Here is a 20,305-nt window from a genome sequence, read left to right on the forward strand (position 1 = left end):
AGAGACATATGTTATGCTAGCTTCTCCATAAACTAACACTGCCTATATGGCTATATATTATATTCCTAAACTTTTTAAGGCACAAAATATCATTAATAATGTTGACATAATGTGATATATATAAAATTGTCAAAGTTTAGTAAATGACAAACTTCAGTATAAAGCATTGTAATAAGATCGACATTTTATCTATATAAAGTAGTTGAAATTTAAGAGAAAAATGGTTTTTTTTCAAAGTTATATATCTATTTCCTTTTCATACCAATTCATGTAATGATAGTTCAATATATTTGTGGGGGACAACCCTAGCCTACTTGGTCAGATAATTAGTTTGATAATTACAAAATTCTAAGTTTGAGGTTTTCTTATTTTGAACTGGTCAACTATGGACAATCTAGGGTGATTTATCTCATTGTAGTCTTTTGTCTGATAAGGTCACAAAGAACGAACCTTCAAATAGCGAATATGGACTTATTTATTATAAACATTGTCGAGATTAGTCAATAAATTATTAAACAAAAGAATTCTAACTAGCCTTGAAGACTAAGAACAACTAACATAATAATGTTTATGCACTAATGTTTCATTATCACAATTCACACCAAACCTCAAATAATCCTAGTATATACCATCAAACACACTCTATGTACATCAATTCAAGGATTGCGTGGATCACAAACCAAACATGTCTTTGTTCTTTTTCATCCTTCCAATCTTCCATCATCATTAGTAGATGAGTTAGACCACCAACCTCTTCTCATCTTAACTTCTATTATGTATCTAATTTATTTCTCTTTTTTGTTTTTTGTTTTTTGTTTTTTGTTTTTTTTTTTGGTTATTACCCATTATAATAACATAATCCAAGGACACAAGGACAAATCCAAGGTAAATACAATGTTGATAGTCTTACGTTTTTCGTGTGATTGGGTCTAGACTATAGTTGAGATTCCTCAACCATCTTGTTGAAGCAAATGGAATATTTTTAATGGTTTAACTTAGATAACGTAACATTGCTTGATTTAAATTTTAATTTTGGTGTCAAATTTTGTATATTTTTATGTGATTTTATTTGATAACTACATAAATTTAGTAGTTTGCAAATAATCCATGGACGTGCATGAAAGACTACGACATTTGTAACTGATGACACCTTACCATTTGATATATATAAACTATTTGACACAATAATATTTTCTTTAATTTATTTGGAAACACTATTGAGAATAAAATGTTTAAAGTTTGATCAAAATGGTAAGAAAACTCGGAGTAAAGTGCACTTTGGGTGAAGCTCACCATGTGACGACCCTAATCAGCAAAGGACCACAATGATTTAAATCATTCTAGATTGTCCATAACTTACCGACTCAATCCAAAAAAATCAATAAACAGCTCCCATAGGAGAACACATACAATTGCGTAGGTGGTAAAAGTGGAAAAATAACATTATTCGAAATTAAATTCTACTAATAGTTTTGAAGATGAGCCCTTGTTTTCTCCAACAACCTTCCATATGACTCACAAAGATGACATATCACCTTCCTTTGACGTTTAGATGAACTTGATAATTGAAATGCCTAATTAGCTACGTACTATATACTATATAGTATATACCATTTTCTCTCCTCTTTATATATTCCTATTTCATCTCATTCTTCTAAGTCGTTCGCCTTCCATTTATTCCGTTCGATCCGATCAGATCCATCTTTTTTTCAGAGAAGTTTTGTCTTTCTTCAGACCATTTCTTCCCCTAAACGCTATATATAGAGACGAAAGTTGCTGAGTCTGATATAATTTGGTGACGATTGAGTTGTGTTAGAGGATTGGGATAAAGGAAAAAAAAATAATGGGGTTTTCATTTCCGTTAAAGTTCTTGATCGTCATTGTTTCCGTTTCGATCTTGTTAGTGTTGCCGGTGAATTCCACGTCCAGGAATAATGGGATCAAACGGAGTAGAGGGTTTCAGGTGAGTCTCCGGCACGTGGACTCCGGCGGGAACTTCACGAAACTCGAGCGTTTGCAGCGTGCCATGAAGCGCGGGAGGCACAGGCTCAACAGGCTGAGTGTGTTGGCGGCGGTGGGGCCGTTGGCGGAGGACGCCGACGTGAAGTCCCAGATACACTCCGGCTCCGGCGAGTTTTTAATGGAGCTGTCCATCGGGACTCCGCCGTCGCCGTTCGAGGCTATTCTGGACACCGGAAGCGACTTGGTTTGGACGCAGTGTAAGCCTTGCCGGCAGTGTTTCACACAGAAATCGCCGATTTTCGACCCGAAGAAATCGTCTTCCTTCTCCAAACTCCCCTGCGGCCACAAGCTCTGCGCGGCGCTGCCGATGTCGTCGTGCGACGAAGGCTGCGAGTACACGTACGCCTACGGCGATTATTCCACGACTCAGGGAACTATGGGGTCGGAAACGTTCACGTTCGACGATAAAGTTTCAATCCCAAACGTCGCGTTCGGTTGCGGCGACGATAATGAAGGGACCGGATTCAGTCAAGGCGCCGGCCTCGTCGGCCTCGGCCGGGGACCATTATCGCTGGTCTCTCAGCTCACCGAGCCAAAATTCTCCTATTGCTTAACCGCCATCGGCGGCGGCGACGGCATCGACGACACCAGCGCAAAGAGCACGCTCCTAATGGGATCTCTCGCGGGAATCAAACCCGGGAAATCCGGAAAGGTTGTTACAACCGCTTTGGCGAAAAACCCGTTACAGCCCTCCTTCTACTACATCACCCTCAAAGGAATCACCGTCGGCGGCACGCGCCTCCCGATCCCGGAGTCTTCCTTCAACCTCGCCTCCGACGGGAGCGGCGGGATGATAATCGACTCCGGCACCACCATCACGTACCTGGAGGGGAAAGCATTCGAGGCGGTGAAGAAGGAGTTCGTTAAGCAAATGGATCTCCCGGCGGACACTTCCGGATCAACGGGGCTGGAGCTGTGCTTCACGCTCCCGGCCGACGCCGATGACATCACCGTCCCGAAAATGATCTTCCACTTCGACGGCGAAGACGCGGATCTAGACCTCCCCGGCGAGAACTACATAATCGCCGACAAGAGCTCCGGGATGGCGTGCTTGGCCATGGGAAGCTCCGGTTCAATGTCCATATTTGGCAACGTGCAACAGCAGAATATGCTGGTGGTTCATGATCTTACCAAGGAGACTCTCTCTTTTGTACCAACACAATGTGATCAATTGTGATGATTCACAATAACTTGCAACTCGATCATGGTGTCATGCATATATATGTTGGGAGATTTTAAAAATCTCGACCTAAATTATCAGGTTATACTTTGTGGTTTGTTAAATTATTGTACTTTATATTTAAAGTACAATATTTGAGACACAAAATATAACTCACTGGTGCAAGTTAAAATGCAGCAATCGCATTTTAAAAAGTTTGTTATATACATATTGCATTTGATTGTATTTCTCTCAATTTGGAATTTGCATTGGATACTTACATAATGAGGGATGGTATTGTTATGGCAATTATATTCTTTGGGTGTGTATACTTAGTTGTGTGTGTTTTTAAAGCATTCTTTCCAAAAGGTTGAACCCCAACCTAAAGGCCCCACATCCCGACTCAACAAAACATCTGGGAGGATGTAAATCATGGTAACTCAATTGAACATGAACTACACATTTGCTTACTGCGCACAAAGAGCACCCTCACTTTGAGAGGTTGTTCCCACATTGTGGCTGGTGAGACTCTATCTCTGACCATTCTTTTCAACTTTCACCTCTATGACCAGTTGATTATTTATGGTTTGAAAATGGTTGTTATATATCGGCACCAACAACCCAAGGGTATGCACATGGTATAATGAAAGTTCTAAGCCAAACACCTTATGTTCAGATAATATCTATGTGCTTCCCTGTGACTTCCCTTGAAAGAAGGTTACAAGATCGAATCACGGTGGTGAGGTATTGACTCTTTAATTTACAACAAATAAAGAAAATATAAAATAGATACTACATGATATCATCTCACGGGATCCTGCCTCCAAGAAGCCAAACACTCTCTAGTTTAGTTCTCTAAGTAGTTTTTGGAACGAGCTAAGCTAAGTTTGCAGTGGGCGGCCGGAAAGATCTCTGCCCGACAAAACTCGACTCGATCACATGATAATTATCGCGATGCTGTTGGCGTGTTGTCTGTGGTGGGTCTATTGCGCAATGCAAAATAGGCAGGCAGGGTGGGATCAGAGAGACAGAAAAAGCTTCAGCAGAAGGAAAGAGAAAGTTAGAGAGAGAAGAATCTTAGCTTAATTGAAGAATGGAGATGACAAGACGACGGAGGAGAGAAATAGGCAGCCACTGAATGCCCAATCCAGACTTTGGTTAAGCTAGTGCGGAATGCAGATATCAACGTATAGTAGTATGCAAAAAAAAAAAAAAAAACATTAGCTGCACAGAAGAATTTTAGTGTCCATTCTTGCTTAATGCTTGAATAGTGATATGATGGAGCCTGATGCTTGATCGAATTGAATAACAATGCTGACCAAGATTCATGTAATTCTTATAATTTTAATACCCAAAGTTGTCCAGACTTTGGTGACCTATAGTCCCAGACTTTTGTGTTTCTCAATTTCAACTTTGGATACAAAGCTCATTTTCCTATCATGATGATAAAAGAGAGGAATATAGAAAAACTCATGGATGATGTGGAGTACCATAAATTCAGTTATCAAATAAAATTAAAATTTCAGAAAATTCTCAATGTTTTAGTACCTAATAATTGAAACCTCAATTATGGCACTCAAATTTCTACAGCAATTCTCAGGGATAACCTGTTGCATTGTGAAAAACCAATCAGCTGATAAATGATACTTGCTGTATGACAAGAGTGCAAGACAAGCTCGCAAGCATATATGACAATAATAAATAAGACTCATTTTAGAACTCAAGAAAATATAATTCTCAAAATATGAAGCATAAGCAATTCATAGTTGTGATTATCAAACACATGTAGAAAGTAGCTAAATATAGGTACCTTCATAGTAAAACTAGAAAATTTGATCAAAATAATGATAGAAGTTAATCTCCCTTTTTCTTCTCCAGATAACAATCTTTCACTTAAACAGGTCTAAAATTGCAGAACAAGGAAACTGGTAATGAGACACAGTATTAGACCAAACAAGTTACACAAAGATGTTGGGCCTAGATGCCTTGTATGTGGTCTTGAGCTTCCTGGATGGTGGCCTCACCTTCTTGAACACCAACGGGAACTTGATCTTGGAGTTGTGGAATTGCTTGGTGCTCTCCCTCTTGCAGAGTTTTGCTGGGATGGTGGCTGTCTTGATGATTTGGATGCAGTGGTGGCGCACCCTGTGACGAGAAGCCATCTCAGTGTACATCTGTTCAACAGCGCCATTCAAGGTTGTGTCACGGAACTCCTTGTACATATTGTGATACCCGGTTCTGCTCTGGTACCTCAACCATATCCCGTAATTCTTAACCTTGGTAGGGCACTTCTCAAATATCTAGAGATACCCAAACCAAAAACATTTCAATTTCAATAACAATAATTTGACTGGATATTGAAATACTAATTCTTAAAAATTAGATACATTGAAAGAAAGCACGGGATACTTGAATAGTTGAATGCATCTAATGCATGAGACATATATGCATTCAGAAAAAAGGCTGTTTTAAGAACTTCATTCATGCAACTGAATTGGATATAAAGTATGAAACTAGAAATTAGACTACCATAATAGAAACACTTGCACAAGGGGGGAGTCTGGGGAACTCATCAACAGTCAAACCATTTAGCATTCGACATTGTTATGAATTTACTCCATAAAGAAAAGGCCAAATTAAAATCTTCCTCCATGAGTCCATGACAATGAACAAAGAACAATAACAAAAATGTAGTAAACAAAATGAAAGTCTAATTGAATAATAGGAGCAACTAGTAAAGCATATATCCAGAGAATGATCCTATAATTCCTAGTCATTTATAAAGGAAACACATAGAAATGATAATAGCCAACAATTATTGAAGCCATGGGACATTTTTGCTTATTAATGAGATACTAAACCACACTATTGCAAGAACAACTACTTAGATCAGATGTATGAGACTTAGTTCATACATGATCTACAAATAACAAAGGTAGCAACTTTAAGCATATATAATCAATTAAACCAAAACCATTTAATAAATTGATCAGCTCAGAAATTCAAATACCTCATTGATAGCGAGGACCTGGCCATTGCTTTTCTTAACTTTCTTCAGCTTCCTCAAAAAATACCTTTTCACACCAAAAAAACAGACGATATAAAACCATTCGAATACTGCTATACCGCGTACAGATATATGTGTCTAAACCGATAGAAGAAGAGAGCATTACCAGAACTTGGACTTGGCACGGACCTCATTGGTTGCCCAGAGCTTCATGCGGTAGATCTTGGGGTGCTCATCGGTCTCCGACGGGAGCGCTCTTCCGACAACCTGGTACTGATGGAACTGCACCGGCAAACACAACCCCTCAAATTATTGTTGCTCAGACATACGTGTATGAATCTTCTTCGGTCGAATTGAAAGTAGATAGAGAATAGATAGTACTTACTCTGTAGGTCACCATTTTCGCAACGACGGAGCCGTCTTCCTGAGATCCTCTCTCCCTCCCTCTCTCTCTCTCTCTCTGTGCAGCTAAGCTAGGTCGTCGTTAATGATAGATAGACGAGGGGGTTTTGTAAATGGCCACTCTACGAAAACCCTAATTCTCTGGGCCTTAGCAGGCCGTTGATGTTTAATCCAAGTTCCGTTGAAGATGGTTAGAAAGTTTTCAGATTTGGCCCAATAAAATTGGGCCTTAATGCAATAATAACCTTCTCTACAAATTCAATAGTTATGCCATGGACCCGGGTCCATCTTGAGTTAAAATACACAATTTATATATTGAATATTCACAATTTACAAAACGGAATGTTTACAATTTGATATACCAAAAGTTCACAATGTATATATTGTGCAATCATTATTGTGTGGACCATGGTCCACACAAGTTGTATGGACCATAGTCCACACAAGTTGTATGGACCATATTTTGTATACTGTAAAATAATGTACATTCAGTACAAATATAATGTACATTCAATACAAAAATAATATATATTTAGTATATTAAAAATGTATTTTTTGTTATGGTCCACATAACATTGTGTAGACCATGGTCCATACAATAATTTGCCCATATTGTGGGCCCAGGTCAATATAATAATTTGCCCTACAAATTAGACTAGTGTCGATGGCAAATTATTGTGTGGACCATGGTCCACATAGTGTTTTATGTACTATAAAAATAGGTATATTTTTAATATACTAAAAGTACATTATTCATTTATGGTTTTTGGGTTTTCGGGCCCAATGAGGTCCAACACAACCTTTAGCTGGTGGATTCACCTTTCGCAAAAGTGATCGTGGGAGAGTAGTCGAATAACTAGGAAGTGTGTCTCTTATTCTCTAGGCCTCGACCCCCCCCCCCCCCCCCCCCCCGTTACAAGTGTGGAGGGGCCTTTATATAGTAGGCTCCTCCCCAGCCGAATTGAAGCACATTAAACATCGCCTTCAAGGCTAATTACACTATAAGACCGTTCGGTCGCCGTTACTGAGTCGGCCAACGGCTCTTTGGCCCTCCAACGGCCCGTTTGATCGAGTCCTCTTGAATGCCGCATTGAGTGCTCCCTCAACGGCTCTTAGACCGACTTGAACGCCTCTTACTGGCTCCTGGGCCGAGTCTCCTTTCGCACTTGGGCCTGGCCCGACTCCTGGACTCGGCCCAAGCCACCATCGGGCTTCTTCTTTTCTAACCCTTATCTCCTGTCTTGGGCTCCTTCTCTCTTGGGCCCTTCTTCTTGGGCCGGGGTCCTCACCCCATCATTCATGTTTTTTTTTTTTTTAAAGTACATTATTCATGTATTGAATGTACATTATACAAAATAATATACTTTTCTTGATATAATACACTTTTAATATACTAAAAGTACATTATTTGATAGTATGATTCACGCAATAATAATTGAGTGTCGACGAATTGAAAAAATTTGTGGTCAAACAAAAAGAATTAGACTTGTGTTGCTGCAAAATAATATTAAAAAGATGAGGCATTCTCAAAATTAATTAACAACTTTGAAATTATATTCAATTATAAAGTTCATATGTTAGAAATTAGAATGGTCATTGGCCTCAGACTAAACGGGAAACCAACTCCCAACTCTGCAGAGGACCCGGAAAGTATGCAAGTTTGAGAGAGAACGATGGGATTGGTTTTGGGGTGTAAATAATAAAGTTAAATGTAGGAGTGAAATGCTTGGGTAGAGGTTTGAGTAAGAGAATTGTTTAGGCATAGGTTTGAGAAAGGGAATTGGTTAGGCATAGTTTGAGCAAAAGGAAAAAATTTGGGTAAATGTTTTCTTTAAGGGAATTGCTTTGGTTAAAGGTTTCTCCTAAAGAAAAAAGGAGGACTAAAATTTTAAACAAGGAAAATTACTTACAAGAGAAGAATTGCATTTAATGTTGCATTAAATGTTTTGCAATTCTTTGAACAGATACTACAATGCAATGTAGTCAATAACATTTTTTTTTTTAAAAAAAATCTCATATATTAATTTAAATAAATTGCGTCTTATGATTTATGATATTGTTGGAGTTATAATATTTGAGTTATACATGGTGCTAAGATTGCAAATCCTCCAAAAACCTTATAGTAAATTACACAATATGTTGTTTTTAACTCCAAACTATTACAAATGAAAAACAAAAAATAACTTGAACGAATCCTCCCATCAGTCCCATGCTATTGTAAAAACTAAAGACTCAAACCTGCACATAAAAATTAGAATAAAAAGTGAATTAATTTCCTCACCAGATGATCCAAATAATAGCTTAGTTGTTATTTACTTTAAAGAAATTAAAACAAAACTTTGTCGAATCGATTTAAGGTAGGAATGAATTTACAACGATGAAATTAAATACCAAAATAAAACATTTATAAAACCATGCTTTAAGAGAAACACCTAATTACCTCCTCCTCAGATCAGAGCTCATCCTTGGCTGGTTCTTTTGATGCAGCAGAGTCTGTATTGCTACGTATATCCCTATTTTCCTGGATAAAGTCAATAAAGTCCTCTTTTGATCTATCCCCTTCATATTTGACCAAGTTACCACTTGCAGATACGAAGTATAGGGTTGGGAACCCTTCAACTTCAAATCTATTACTCGTGATATCATTTGCAGTTGCATCCTAGGAATATGACAAATGGAAATAACAAATTTAGCTTCCACATTCTGTAACAATCACTTAGATGCAACAACACAATTTTCTTACCATTTTTGCAATCGTGACATCGGGGTCGTTCTCGAATGAAACTGCAACTTCATCCAAGATTGGAGCCAGTTTCTTACAGTGGCCACACCAGGGTGCATAGAATTCTATCAGAACTGTAACAGAACAAAACATATAAGTCTTTTCTGATCCTTACTAAAGGCAACAAAGCATATCCTCGAACTGAACTAGTAGTCTAGATACACACCATTCTTCCCCGAGTTAAACACGAAATCTTCCAGGTTATCAGCAACAACCACCTTAACTGGTTCATTGTTGACTTCGGGAATAGGCTCGGATTTTATATATGGCTTCAATTTCCCCTCCTGCAACCATATTTCAAGAAAAATATATCTACAGACATGGAAGCTGATTGTATAAGCAAAGTCAACTAAAAGTCTAAACTGATAGTTAGACTATACTATACACTTATATTTTATATTATATTAAGCTCGAGCACCAAGCAATAGAATCACGAGAGCATTTACCTTGTAGTCCTTAACCCAAGATGCAATATCATCGGGTTTCACATTTGGCTTCAAATAATTTTTTCCATCAGTGGACTGTATTAAGATTACAGGTGCTTGATCCGCTTTCAGTCCAAAGTGCTACAATCCAGATCAAATAATAATCTTTAGCAAATCACAACAGCTGATAAGTAGCATACTAGCTAGATTAGTTTTTAGTAGAAAAATTAGAAAAAGAATGAACAACCGTAAGGACACCAGCAGCGGCCTCTGTATCTCCCAAAAGAAATCTTATTTCCTTTCTCTCATAACCTGATGCAACCTCATGGTATTTTGATTTGAAAGCATCAAAGTCACGGCTGAAGTTTACAAACAACAGAGCCTACAGATAAAAATATATCTCATTAAAATTAAAATTTCAACAGTTTTCAAGGGTGACCAATCATCATAGAGCTCCATAAAGCTTTTGAGCGATTGAGCATCTTGTATGCAGGTAAAGCTCTAAAATTCAAAAGAAAGAGCAAGGAAAACATATATTAAACTGACAGGACTAAGCTATGAAGAAAACATATATTAAATTGACAGGGCTGAGCTAGAAAACATACAGATCAAAACAATAGAGATATATGAGCAATACATCTAAGAAGTTACATTTACAAATACAGGCTCACATAAGGGAGCATTTCCAAGATAATAGAGTTTAGTAATCCAAGTACCTTAGTGTCGGGACTGTAGATCAACTTTTTAACAAAACGAATATTTTCTTCATTTTTGTCATAAATAGTCACAGTAGGGATACTAGCTTCTTCAATGAATTTCTCCAATTGATCAACATGGAAGTCCTGCAACGATGTCACGATATTGCAACGGTTAGCAACAAAAACAAACCAAAAAAGGATAATCATGTGGATCAATCCTAAAAAACAATAGTATATAATACCTGGAAGTCTGCAAACAGCTCATCAAATGGCTTAAGTAGCCGGAGTGTTGGCTTGTCAACTGGTCCACCGTGTGGGAGGAGTTTGCCATCAAGGGTGTGACCAAAATCATAGTCACCTCGTAGTTTTTCAGCTAGAATTGAGAAGTTCTGGAAACTTTCCCCAGAGAATACTGGAAACACACCAACCTAGAAGTAGAATACACAATTCAGATCAGCGAACTCTTGAGTGGAAACTATGAAAGAAACTCCATCGCTTTAATTAAGGATGCAAGACAGAAGTGTCAACTACAGAACTTACAACAAAGAGTCTTTTCTCATCTATAAGCTTTGCAGAATCTTCCCTTGACTTGATTTCAGCTGACGAGGGACCAGTTTGTTTTTTCAAATAAGTAACTATACCATCTGCCTCACGAGGACCTTTGTATTCTTGAATAGCATTTCCTCCACTGCGTAAGATCTTAATGGTTGGGAAACCCTGGATCTTAAATTTGGTAGCAATTTCGCTGTTTACTTTATCACTCACATCAATTTTTGCAAGTGTTATGGGAGGGTCATGACTGCTCAACAAGGAGGCTGCTTTTTCATACTACATGCAAAATATAAATAATAAGTTTGTTTTACATTTGAAAGACAGGATAAGCTAAAGAAGTAACGAAAGCAAAGATTAAGTCCTCTTCTCTTTATGGACTGAGTTAACACAATAATCACCTCTGGAGCAAGTCTCTGGCAGTGTCCACACCTATTACAAGAGCAGGGTATCATATCTTTAGACAAGGAAAAGAAACACAGAGATTATTTTCTAATAACTCTGTGGAGTAATATCCAGAGAGGCACTAAACAAATTTTGGCAATCCATACATTATACATAAACCTTAAGGTTTAGGCAAGTTTTATCAAACAAACACAAACATATATGTAAATATACTCCACATAGTAATCAACTACCAGTCACTCTGTAACATTGCTTACATTCATGTTATTATGGCTTAATCAATTAACTTTCAGGAAATGCCTATATAATATTGAGCATGTATTCAATATTGTTACTTGTGTGGGCAGGCTTTTAAGTTTGAGCTCATATAGAATTGATAGGAACATGCGAAACATCAAGCAAAAAATATTTGGTTTTAATGAGTAAATTTAGTAGCTAGGTGTATGGGATTTAATCAACATGATATTGATTTAAAAGAATGGGATTTAAAATTATATTTTTACTATGATCAATCTCCCAAGTTATCATATTTTCATAATCATCAATAGAAAGTATATAATCAAAATTAAATATGTTAGTTACATAACCTTTTTTTTTTAAAAAATTTGTACTTAATTATGGTACGCAACTACGCATATAGAATGAAGTAAATGCCACATTAAATTTAGTAACCGCCACTGTTTTTACGTTTAGAATCACCTTGATGCAATGCCCGCCATATCTCTCATGAGATAGATACACACAAAGATCGACATACACTGATACACGAGTATCTATACGTACACGCACATTTCATTTTACATATAAACTGATCTCCAATATTTTTATTTACTATGAAAAACAAAAAATCAGTCTATGATTCAGACGTCAAATCAAAACGACCTGAACCCCCCATCCCATTATACCAATAAAATCCAATTTCTTAACACAAACAAAGAACAAGCGAGCAGAGATCGATCAAAATCAAGTCAAAAGGAAAAACAAATAGCATCGATTCTAGAGAAATAAAAATCAAAGATGCAAAGCCAGAGCAATGACTGTAAGTAAAGGTGTATGGAAGATATATATATATATATACCAGGGAGCATAGAATTCGACGACGATGAATTTGTGCTTAGACACAGTTTCGGTGTGTTGGGGACATTTAAAGAGTAGGTTTTGTCCCACATTGCTTATCTACCTTTCTATCTCCCACTATTTAAATTACCACTTATTTTAAAAAGCTTGAAGTATTATGAAGAGGGAACAAGGGGAGATCCCGCGCTGCCCGCACGGTGTGGTGGGGTCAAATTTTGGTCCGCACTTTTATTTTAACTCCTAATTTTAAGGAATTTTGACCACCTTGTCCGCACACCATGCACTGAGAAGTGAACATGTGATAGACAATGTGTGGAGTTCCTTCCCTTGCTCTCCCTCTTTGTAGGAAGTTTTTGGCTTGTAATGGAGGAGTGGTTTCATACAACTAGTATATAAACCCACTGTTTCATTACATCAAAGATGAACTGAACCTTCATGTTACCTGAGATATTTCGGAACCACATGTTCCAAGCGATTCTGTGTTTCCTGTCGAAAGCAGCGATATCCTGGTCGCAAATGCTTTTAAGGAAGTGTATAACATACACGACACAGATATAATCCAAATAATACACACTACATCCATCAGTGTTCGAAATTAACTTGTTCAAAGCAGAAGCAGTTTTGTTCGAATTAGTAGCAGAGCTTGCGTCATCCACCATCAATTGAGTCCAGTAGCTTTTGGTTGGCTTTCCCACGTCACAAACAAAGCATCATTGCATCATCATTGCATCATCATTGCATCATCATTTGTGTCCAGTGACTTTGATTGCTTTTCGCACATCACAAGCGAATCAAGAAGTGCAGCAACGTTTCAGTCCACTGGTTTGGCTGGCAATCGCACATCACTAACGACACAACAGTTAAAAGCGCTTGTTCAGGTATGTCGCAATCCACGAACAACAACTCTGATGTTGCTCCCATTGAAACTCTCACGGGGGGTTTAAACTACAAGAGATGGGCTGGTAAGGTATTGATGCTTCTGGAGTCCAAAGATGTGGACTATGTACTTTTAGAAGATCCAGAGAAGCCTGCTGAGGTTACTGTGCAGTCCACTGAGAAAACTGTTACAACCACGGAAACGCAGGCCACTTCAGCAGACTCAACTGCTGCAAAGTCGACTCCAGTGCAGTCGTCCACGACCCTACAAGCGTCTCGTACAAAATACGAGAAGGACAACAAAACTGCACGCGCATTAATTCTCCAACGGGTGAGTAATCCTCTTTTTGATATGTTTTCAGTGCATAAATCTGCAAAACTGATCTGGGGGATGATGAAAGAAAAATATGGCGTTGATGACGTTGGAAGACGAAAGTATGCGGTAAATCGCTGGCTACACTTCAGAATGACGGATGCCAAGCCGATTACAGAACAGGTACACGACTTTGAAAACTTGGTGGCTGATATGACATCAGAAGGGGCTTTGGTTAATGATGCATTTTTGACCGACGCTTTGGTTGATAAGCTACCTGACTCATGGCTGGACTTCAAGAACAAGTCGAAACATGAGCTCAAGAATCACACCCTGCAGCAGCTAATCCACACTATTAATATAGAGGAAGAAAATCGCCTGGTTCAAAAATCTGGTAATTTTTCTGACAATATTAATGCTAATGTAGTTGAAATGGGTGGAAGTTCTAACAGGTCAAAGCCTGGGGAAGGTTCCAGAAACCAAAAGAAAGGCTCAAAACCAAACAATAATAACCGTGTCAAAAACGGTAAAATTCAGAAAAAAGGGAAGAACAACCCAGAATGTTACGTTTGTGGAAAACGTGGGCACAAAGCCAAATACTGCTATCATAGGAAAGGCTCAACAAACCAAACTGGTCAAAAGCCAAGTAATGAAGGACAACAACACCAAGCTAACATGGTGGAAAATCCAGAAGGTACCGAAATGGTAGCAGCTGTAATAACTGAAGCAAACATGGTAGGAGATCCAGATGAGTGGGTTGTGGACACGGGAGCATCTCGTCATTTCTGCAACAACAAGGATCTGTTCAAGGTACTCGAGATCAACACCGGAGATGAACAAGTCTTTATGGGGAACTCCAGTATCGCTAAGGTAAGTGGTAGAGGGAAAATTGAGTTAATGCTTTATTCTGGAAAGCTTCTGTTATTGCAAAATGTGCTATATGTCCCTTCCCTGCGTAGAAACCTTATTTCCGGAGGCCTATTGAATAAGGCTGGAATAAAAATGGTTTTCGAGTCTGACCGTTTGGTTCTGACTCACTGTGGGAAATACCTGGGAAAGGGATATTTTCGTGCTGGCCTTTTTGTGTTAGATGCTTCTGTAGCTAAAAATCAAGTTGCTAGAGTAGGCTCTACTAAATGTGATTTCATTTCAGACAATGTTGCCAATAATAAAGCTTCTTCTTCTGCTTATATAGTTGTTTCTTTAAATCTTTGGCATGATAGATTAGGACACGTTGGCACCAAATGTTTAAACAGGCTAAAAAGCATGAATTTGTTGCCAAAATTGTCAAGTGAAGCATGCACACAATGTGAAATTTGCGTTGAATCAAAATTTGCTAGAAGTTCATTCTCAACAGTATGTAACAGAAAAACATCAATTTTAGAACTGATTCACTCGGATTTAGCCGATTTCAAAACCACTGAAAGTAAAGGTGGAAAACGTTACTACATTACGTTCATTGATGATTTTTCGCGTTTCACAAAACTTTATCTATTAAGATCAAAAGACGAAGCTGAACAGAAATTTGTGGTTTTTAAAAATGAAGTAGAAAACCAATTAGACAAAAAGATAAAAAGGCTTCGTTCTGATAGAGGGGGAGAATATGAATCAAATTCTCTTAAAACACTATGTGAAAGTTCTGGCATTATACATGAAGTTACTGCACCGTACACTCCCCAACAAAATGGCATTGCTGAGAGAAAAAACCGAACTCTCAAAGAGATGATTAATGCAATGCTAATCAGTTCAGGTGCTCCGGACTCTTTGTGGGGGGAAGCTGCTATAACAGCAAACCACATTCTAAATAGAGTACCGCACAAAGGGTTTGATAAAACACCCTATGAACTTTGGAAGGGGCATGCCCCAAACCTTAGTTACCTAAGAGTATGGGGCTGCTTAGCAAAAGTAGGACTACCGTCCTTCAAAAGGCCCAACTTGGGACCTAAAACGACGGATGCCATCTTTGTTGGGTATGCTGAGAACAGTGCTGCATATAGATTCATGTACTTAGAAAATCGTACAATGTGTGAAGCTAGAGATGCTATTTTCTTTGAATCTGTTTTTCCTATGAAAACACCTTATCCCTCATCTGATGTTAGCCTTCAACAGAATTCTACGGACTCTTTTCCGAGTTTCTCAAACACTACTGAGGAACCAAGAAGGAGTAAAAGAACTAGAATAGAGAAAAATTTTGGTTCTGAGTTCATAACATACTTAACAGAATTGAAAGACATAAATGAGATTTGTGATCAGTTCATATGTCAATTGGTCCTAGAGGAAGAACCAAAAACCTTTCAAGAAGCTATGCGCTCAGTAGATTCCACATTATGGAAAGAGGCTGTCAAAAATGAATTAGACTCCATACAGTCTAATCACACTTGGGAGTTAGTGAATCTACCAAGAGGTTGCAAACCTATCGGTTGCAAATGGATCTTTAAAAGGAAATTGAGACCAGATGGCCCAATTGAAAGGTTTAAAGCCAGACTAGTGGCAAAAGGCTACACACAGAAATTCGGTGAGGACTATTTCTTTACTTACTCACCGGTAACTAAAATAGCAACTATTCGTGTTCTATTTGCTTTGGCATCTCTACACAGGTTGTTGGTTCACCAGATGGATGTGAAAACTGCGTTTCTCAATGGTGAACTCGAAGAAGAAATTTATATGGAACAACCTCCCGGATGCGTAGATCCTGGTCAAGAGGGGAAAGTATGCAGACTCAAGAGATCTCTGTATGGCTTGAAACAAGCCCCCAAGTAGTGGTATGAAAAATTTCATAAAACCTTATTAGACCTGGGTTATACTACTAACCGGTCAGATGCCTGCTTATATACTAAAGAGAGCAAGTCTAGCATTGTGATCATATGTCTCTATGTAGATGACATGTTAATCTTTAGTCCTAACATTGAGACTATAAAAGACACGAAAAGGAATCTATGTGAAAAGTTTGACATGAAAGATCTAGGGGAGGCAGATGTGATACTTGGGATAAAAGTCACAAAAACCAAGGAGGGTTACCTCTTATCTCAAGGTCATTATACGGAGAAACTTCTAAAGAAGTTTGGGAGTTATGATGTAACTCCAGCCAAGACCCCCTACGATCCCAGTGTAAAATTGTCAAAAAACATAGAGAATAGTGTGTCGCAAGAAGAGTATGCAAAAATAATCGGTAGTCTGATGTTCCTCATGAACTACACTAGACCCGACATTGCATACACAGTAAATAAACTCAGTCGCTATACCCACAACCCGAGTAACTTACATTGGGATGCACTAAAACGGGTACTGAGATACCTAAGAGGCACAGTAGACTGGGGTCTAGACTATAAAGGGTCTCCAGCTGTGTTAGAGGGGTATTGCGATGCGAACTGGGTAAATGGTGGCGATGATGCAAGCTCAACAAGTGGATATGTATTCACTATGTGTGGAGCCGCTGTCTCATGGAAGTCATCAAAACAATCGTGCATTGCCAGATCAACGATGGAAGCTGAATTTATAGCTTTAGATCTGGCAAGCCAGGAAGCAGAGTGGCTGAGAAACCTACTGGCAGACGTGCCACTGTGGGGGTGTCCGGCACCTGCAGTTCCAATACACTGTGACTCACAAACTGCCATCTGTGTTGCGCAAAACAGTGTCTATAATGGCAAAAGAAGACACATACGAGTCAGACATGAGTCTGTGAGGCAGTTAATGTTGAATGGGGTAATCACAATGGAATTTGTGAGATCTGAAAAGAATATAGCAGACCCCTTCACGAAAGGTTTAAATCGTAAGACCGTCCTTGATACGTCAAGGGAAATGGGTTTGAAACCCAATGTGGTAAGAAATTCGTGATGCACCACATATGATGGGCATATGAGATCACGGAAAGACTTACAAAGCTGGGAAAAAACCAGTGACAAATCTGTAGCCTGTTACAGGTAGTCTATGCAGAGATAGACTTGACAGATTAAAATGTCTACATGTAGAAATAGACGAGACAGGGACTGGTACAAAGTTAATGAGTGCAACTAAGTTCAAATCTCGACTGACCGATGAGTTCAAGATCTTATTCACTCTCGGGAAAAGAGTTACTTGGCTCCACTACATGTCAGTTCAAGTCTTATACACTGATATGGAAATTAACTCGGATGTACACTCAGGTTGGTACGGTGTTGAATTACCACTTTAAATGTGTGGGGGATTGTTGGGGACATTTAAAGAGTAGGTTTTGTCCCACATTGCTTATCTACCTTTCTATCTCCCACTATTTAAATTACCACTTATTTTAAAAAGCTTGAAGTATTATGAAGAGGGAACAAGGGGAGATCCCGCGCTGCCCGCACGGTGTGGTGGGGTCAAATTTTGGTCCGCACTTTTATTTTAACTCCTAATTTTAAGGAATTTTGACCACCTTGTCCGCACACCATGCACTGAGAAGTGAACATGTGATAGACAATGTGTGGAGTTCCTTCCCTTGCTCTCCCTCTTTGTAGGAAGTTTTTGGCTTGTAATGGAGGAGTGGTTTCATACAACTAGTATATAAACCCACTGTTTCATTACATCAAAGATGAACTGAACCTTCATGTTACCTGAGATATTTCGGAACCACATGTTCCAAGCGATTCTGTGTTTCCTGTCGAAAGCAGCGATATCCTGGTCGCAAATGCTTTTAAGGAAGTGTATAACATACACGACACAGATATAATCCAAATAATACACACTACATCCATCAGTGTTCGAAATTAACTTGTTCAAAGCAGAAGCAGTTTTGTTCGAATTAGTAGCAGAGCTTGCGTCATCCACCATCAATTGAGTCCAGTAGCTTTTGGTTGGCTTTCCCACGTCACAAACAAAGCATCATTGCATCATCATTGCATCATCATTGCATCATCATTTGTGTCCAGTGACTTTGATTGCTTTTCGCACATCACAAGCGAATCAAGAAGTGCAGCAACGTTTCAGTCCACTGGTTTGGCTGGCAATCGCACATCACTAACGACACAACACGGTGAAGTTCGTGTGGTCCAACGTCAAGACGTGCTCCTTCTGTTCGTCCTCCCCCTGAGCGCTCGCTGCGGATACGGCGAGGAGAAGAAATGTTAGAATTACGGAAATGCCACTGAAAGCGCTCATCGCCATGGTCAAACAGTCAAGGTTTTTTTTGTCTGAAAACGAACACGGGACAGGAGCGAGAGAAATGCATGCAACGAAATCTCCATATATATAGGGTCGTGGAGATGGTGGCCACGTTGGTTTCTACAGACACGTGTCTGGATACGAGTGGTGGGTGCAGTGTGGAAATAGAAGCGGGTAAAAGGAAATATTTGGAGCATAATTTTTTTTACGCTTTCATTGAATTTATTATTTATTACTATATACTCGATAGTCTATACTTGCAAATTAGGAAAACATTACGAATGCAATGTCCCCTCATTCAAATCATTTATACGTTACATGTCAATTTGTCATTCTTAGGGATTTGTTTGTACGTTTTGTGTTGACTGTAATAACGTTATCGGAGTATATTTAGAAATTAATATTTCATATTGTTATATTTATAGTATAATATTTTAAGCGTGTCTCTCCTCATTATTATATATAGTTAGTTTTTATACTTGTAGTAATGGTTACAATATTAATTGACACAACGGCCTCCAAATAAGTGCAACAGCTTTTCCTCACTAAGTGTCGCGACTCCTTACTAATTGATGTGCGCTCCTATTCATACATTCTGCTTCTTTATGGGTCGAATGCCCTAATAAGTGTGTTGAACTCTACCTTAATTAAGTGCACCATTCCACCTCCTATTTACTCTTCACCATTACTAATTGATATGATTGTCTTTTGACTCATTCATGTTAAACTTCGGTCTAATCCAATACCACGCTCATTTATTCTGTCACTAGCCCATACTCTCGAGCTGCAAGCACAATAGAGTCATCTAGCTTAGGGAGTAAAAAGTGTTGGACTCACAAAACATCCCGTCATAGCCCCTACTCCCAAGCAAGATCGATCGGATCGAACTGGCCTCGACGCTAGTCCGATGATGGTCTTAGACGTTGTTTTTGTTTTTGTGAGAGACGCTTATGACATGAGGGAGGACTATGTAGCCTTGCCACTAGGACTGCTTACCCTACTACTTAGTCATTATAAATATGGCTTATTTTTCCATAACACAAGATCGGACGAACGCAACCATGGCTGCCTCAACTTTCTTCTAATTTTTTTAAAACTACTTCTTTATATATATATATATATATATATATATATATATATATATATATATATATATTAATTTTTAAAAATAATAATTTTAAAACAGTCATATATAATTTGACATTATGACATCATATTAAGAGAAACATGTAAGTAATTTGTAAAAATGTTATTTGCATAGTTTTTGAATTTTTAATGGTCGAATTGCCAACTTTTTTGTTCGATGGTTCAATTGCACAATGTGTACAAGTTTAGTGGCACATTTGCTACAATAACATATATTGTCAAATGAACGTGTAGTGTAATTAAAATAATACTTTAACATTAAACTAGTATGTGTAAAAAATGAAACTAGTGTGTCAAATGAAATTGTAATAAAATTAAAATAATAC

The 20,305-nt window shown here is 38.4% G+C and overlaps 3 protein-coding genes across 3 annotated transcripts; 1 reads left to right on the forward strand and 2 right to left on the reverse strand.

Annotated features, from left to right (window-relative positions):
• Nucleotides 1-1,539: 1,539 nt before the first annotated feature.
• On the forward strand, nt 1,540-3,403 carry LOC109172532 (aspartic proteinase nepenthesin-1). Its single transcript, XM_019321695.1, has one exon. It carries the CDS (start codon nt 1,844-1,846, stop codon nt 3,197-3,199), a length of 1,356 nt encoding a protein of 451 aa, XP_019177240.1. The 5' UTR covers nt 1,540-1,843; the 3' UTR covers nt 3,200-3,403.
• Nucleotides 3,404-4,892: 1,489 nt separating this feature from the next.
• On the reverse strand, nt 4,893-6,703 carry LOC109172534 (60S ribosomal protein L18a). Its single transcript, XM_019321698.1, has 4 exons — nt 6,574-6,703; nt 6,355-6,470; nt 6,192-6,255; nt 4,893-5,481 (listed from the first exon to the last, which is right to left on the reverse strand). The coding sequence occupies exons 1-4, from the start codon at nt 6,586-6,588 to the stop codon at nt 5,140-5,142; spliced, it is 537 nt and encodes a 178-aa protein (XP_019177243.1). The 5' UTR covers nt 6,589-6,703; the 3' UTR covers nt 4,893-5,139.
• Nucleotides 6,704-8,696: 1,993 nt separating this feature from the next.
• Nucleotides 8,697-18,871, reverse strand: LOC109172531 (protein disulfide-isomerase-like). Its single transcript, XM_019321694.1, has 12 exons — nt 18,709-18,871; nt 12,528-12,581; nt 11,446-11,476; nt 11,036-11,323; nt 10,738-10,923; nt 10,514-10,639; nt 10,045-10,179; nt 9,819-9,938; nt 9,539-9,656; nt 9,334-9,446; nt 9,031-9,249; nt 8,697-8,828 (listed from the first exon to the last, which is right to left on the reverse strand). Exons 1-11 carry the CDS (start codon nt 18,834-18,836, stop codon nt 9,043-9,045), a joined length of 1,506 nt encoding a protein of 501 aa, XP_019177239.1. The 5' UTR covers nt 18,837-18,871; the 3' UTR covers nt 8,697-8,828; nt 9,031-9,042.
• Nucleotides 18,872-20,305: the final 1,434 nt, after the last annotated feature.

This window comes from Ipomoea nil, unplaced genomic scaffold (genome assembly GCF_001879475.1).
Source record: "Ipomoea nil cultivar Tokyo-kokei standard unplaced genomic scaffold, Asagao_1.1 scaffold0418, whole genome shotgun sequence".
NCBI classification, from domain to species: domain Eukaryota; kingdom Viridiplantae; phylum Streptophyta; class Magnoliopsida; order Solanales; family Convolvulaceae; genus Ipomoea; species Ipomoea nil.